Here is a 3,758-nt window from a genome sequence, read left to right as displayed (position 1 = left end):
CAATGGCTCGGGTTCGAACCCCAGGGAAAAACGTATTAGTAGCTTATATGCCATGGGAAGGTTACAATTTTGAAGATGCAGTACTCATTAGTGAGCGCTTAGTATATGAAGATATTGCATTTTTCATTATTGTTTTTTACCGATAGAGTAGAAAACACTTTTTATAAAACAATATTTTATTGTTTTTCGTCGGTTTCCGTTGGTATTTATCAACGACTTTGTCTTTCGTCGTTTTTTCGTAGCTATTCCATCACAATGACATGAGAAAATTAAGGCATTTCATTCCGTCGTTATTCCATCCTTGATTACCGACGAAATTATCTTCATAGCTAAATTTCGTAGGTAAATTAATTTTTTATAATAGTGATAGAACATCATTTGATGGTGTTTAGACATTTAAATGCTCCATTGTTATTTAAAGATACAACAATGAAACTTAAGAATAACAACAAATTTAGCGAACAAGAAGTTTTTGGCTTTATGTTTTAAAAAAAAGACTTATAATGAAGGACCAAAAATATATTTAAATCTAATTCATTTCTTACCAAATTTTAAAGACCGGATTTGCATTTTCTAAATACCATTTTCTATTGGGTTTTTAATTTCTAAAAATTGTTATATGTGAACAAAAGCCTTAATTTTTTTCCGTTAACCACGTCCCCATGCTCCCCCGCACAGGATTTCATTTATTTAAGTAATATCTTTATTTGAGCTAATTTCTATGTGAAACATTCACTACAATAAAACTCATATAAGGGTTAAAAAGCGAAAGCCCAATGCAAACCATATGAAACAGACGCTAAAAGTTTTTAGAAGAAAAAACCAGCAGTATTATTAAAGGTATCAAAACACCAATGAAAGTAACAACCATAAATGAAATAAAAAAAGGAAGGAATAGTAGCCATTGCACAGCTCCCCAGTTATTCGATCCAGAAGTATACTTCATTTGAATAGTCTTTAGAACAGACGTCCCAGTGTTGCCGTTGACCTTCACATCAGATCTGACCAACAGATTGGACTTTTTGTTCTCAATCGACTTAAACTTTATTTTGGCCTCCAAATCTACCCTGAAATCAATCACTTTGGCTGCACCAAACAATAAAACATGCGTTTCTCCCAGTATCCTACGCTGTTCAACGTCTGAAAACAAGTTTTGAAACACTGCAGAGGCTTGGATATTGTTACCCTTTCCGTTCCCTTGATAAAACCCTTGAATGTTGATAAAAATGGTTATGTTTTGTGGGATATAAGTGATGGTGAGATTTAGAGGATCCTCGTAGTAAATGCCTACCCGAGAATTCTCATTCTGGAATTTGAGGTCGATATCGATTGTAGTGGTATTAGTCAACGAACTGGAGGTTTTGTTTAGCGAAGAAACATACAAATCATCAACTGAAATGGTGGGACGATCACGAGATAGAAATAGGACTGTCAAGTAAAATGAAATACCGCATAAGAAGACAATTGAGAGTCTTAAATATATAACGCATGAGTAAACTATGTTTCTGAGTGATCGTTGCTCCAGAACTTGAGTATAATACTGGGAATATTTCAATGCCATACTGGAGGTGTAGAGGGAATGAGATAGGTATATTGATAAACAAACGAGCTTTTTGTTTCTTTTATAGACTAATTCATACCATACCCTCAATATATATATATATATATATATATATATATAGTTATAGTTATAGTTATAGTTAGTTTTAAATTTTTCACTATCTATTGTGAACCAATCATTTTAATTATTTTAAGAAAATAATTAATGCATATTAAATGCTGAAAATGTAATTAATACTCATTATATCTTCAACATTTAATATGCATTAATTACTTTCTTAAAATAACCAAAATGATTGGTCCATAATCAATCATACATGCATACAATAAACAGTGAAAACAAAATAACCTAACCTTATATATATATACACACACACACACTAATACTAGTCTACTATACATAGACTAGTCTATTACACGCACAAAACGGCGGCGACAAGTAGTTTTTGGAGCATTCTATTATTTAGAGGGTTGCATATTCGGAAGAACATGTAAGGCATTTGTAAATACAATTGATTATATATCTATGATATACGCTTTTGTTTTGAGTTAAAATTAAAAGTATGATGTTTTTAATTAAAAATAAATTTTCTTAAAAAATATATATCATTGTTTTTGTACAAGTAATCACCATGGGTTGGGGGAGAGGGAGTGTGTGTGGAAAGTTTGCAACAAAATTTGTAGGCCATTTGGACTGGCAGATCGGTTGCGGTTTTATGTTCGGGTTGTTTATCGGTTATTGGATTGCCAAATTTTCGGTTTCGGTTTTCGGTATTCGACTAAAAATTATACAATACACAATGAATGTTGTACATGTCAAACAAAATGAGTGTAACATATGTTTCATTGACTTGTTCCATATGCAATAACATAAAAATTCATAACCTTCTATCAAAAAAATAAGACTAACAATCATAGTTGGTTAGATTATATTATAAAAAAATCATAACCTTATATGCATAAAAATTAAAAGTTTATTAATTTTAATAAAAGATTTTGAAAGTTCAAATAATACATAAAAATATAATCAAAGTTTCATTTCAATCTTTCATTAATAACACACACCAATATGGCTAACAATGGCTTACCGGCTAACCTAATGCTAAACTAACACCGATAGACGTACAATAAAAAGACAAAAATACCCTTCAGCTATTGTTGTTAAAACTGGTGGTGAATACTATTGTTTTCAGAAATTTGATGGAGGGAAGTGCATCAATGGTTCACCATTTAACACCTTTCATATGTTGGATCTTCTCCTTCAGTGCATTTTTCAAAGCATGATCAATGTCAAGGGAAGCCAACCGTTTATTGAAAAAAAAAACATCTAGCCAAATATAGTAACCCAAAAAAATTAAGATATCTAATCACAAAGAAATTCCAAGTTTGAATTATGTTCTCAATGGAGCAGAAAAATGAAGAATTTACCGGATAAAAGATTCAAACCTATATTTGAAGGATAAGACGCAATACATGAACGATATGCTAACTTTTTCTGTCGATTGTTTAGATACAGTTTGATGGTTGTGTCAACTTCCATTTTGCCTCTCCATATCAATTCCTTGTAAGAATTCTTAGATGTTGATGCTTCTGGTGGTTTCCCATTAGATCTCTTTATCCTTTTGCTTCGGTAATACTTAGGATTTAGATTCGTATTTCTTCAAGGTTGTTAATAGTTGTCGCTTTTAGTGTGTTTGTAGAACCGATCACAATCTTGCATTCTGTAATACATATTGAACGTGCTTCCCAGATTAAAGGATAGAATGACAAAGATTAATAGGTAGTAGTATGTAGGTGAGTTCATATGCCAATCCCTCAAAAAATGTTCCAATTACACCCCCATCATCGACAATCTCCTGCAACAGATACCTGCAATCCATTTTCAATGTTCATTCCTCCCATATTCATCCTCATCCACCTTCAGTAACCATGACAACCCAAGTAGGTTCAGGTTAAAAAAAATTAGAAATTACAAACAATTGGTCATAACTCATAAGAAGTTGCTTTAATAGATTAATGTTTTCATTAAAAGAAATTGAACAATTAATTCCTAAAAACATGTCAAATGGAAAGAGCCAACAATTTGGTTCCTTTCATGTATCCCATCTCTTTCTATTTACATCAAATGAAACTGTGAAAGAGACCAAAAATTACATGTTCATATTTCAACACATATAATCAAAATGAATAGAACCTAA

General features: G+C 31.6%; 1 protein-coding gene across 1 annotated transcript; it reads right to left on the bottom strand.

The window, feature by feature from the left end:
* Window positions 1–673: 673 nt before the first annotated feature.
* Window positions 674–1,597, bottom strand: LOC122194604 (uncharacterized). The gene has a single exon (XM_042895586.2). The coding sequence runs from the start codon at window positions 1,559–1,561 to the stop codon at window positions 800–802; it is 762 nt and encodes a 253-aa protein (XP_042751520.1). The 5' UTR covers window positions 1,562–1,597; the 3' UTR covers window positions 674–799.
* Between the last annotated feature and the right edge of the window lie 2,161 nt (window positions 1,598–3,758).

Source organism: Lactuca sativa, chromosome 6 (genome assembly GCF_002870075.4).
Source record: "Lactuca sativa cultivar Salinas chromosome 6, Lsat_Salinas_v11, whole genome shotgun sequence".
Lineage (NCBI taxonomy): Eukaryota > Viridiplantae > Streptophyta > Magnoliopsida > Asterales > Asteraceae > Lactuca > Lactuca sativa.
The sequence above is the reverse complement of the archived record's forward strand: the minus strand, read 5'-3'. Positions and strand labels throughout refer to the sequence as shown.

What these genes read in the sequence shown, in the direction of transcription:
- LOC122194604 (XM_042895586.2), bottom strand. Translation starts at nt 1,561, where the DNA reads ATGGCATTGAAATATTCCCAGTATTATACTCAAGTTCTGGAGCAACGA.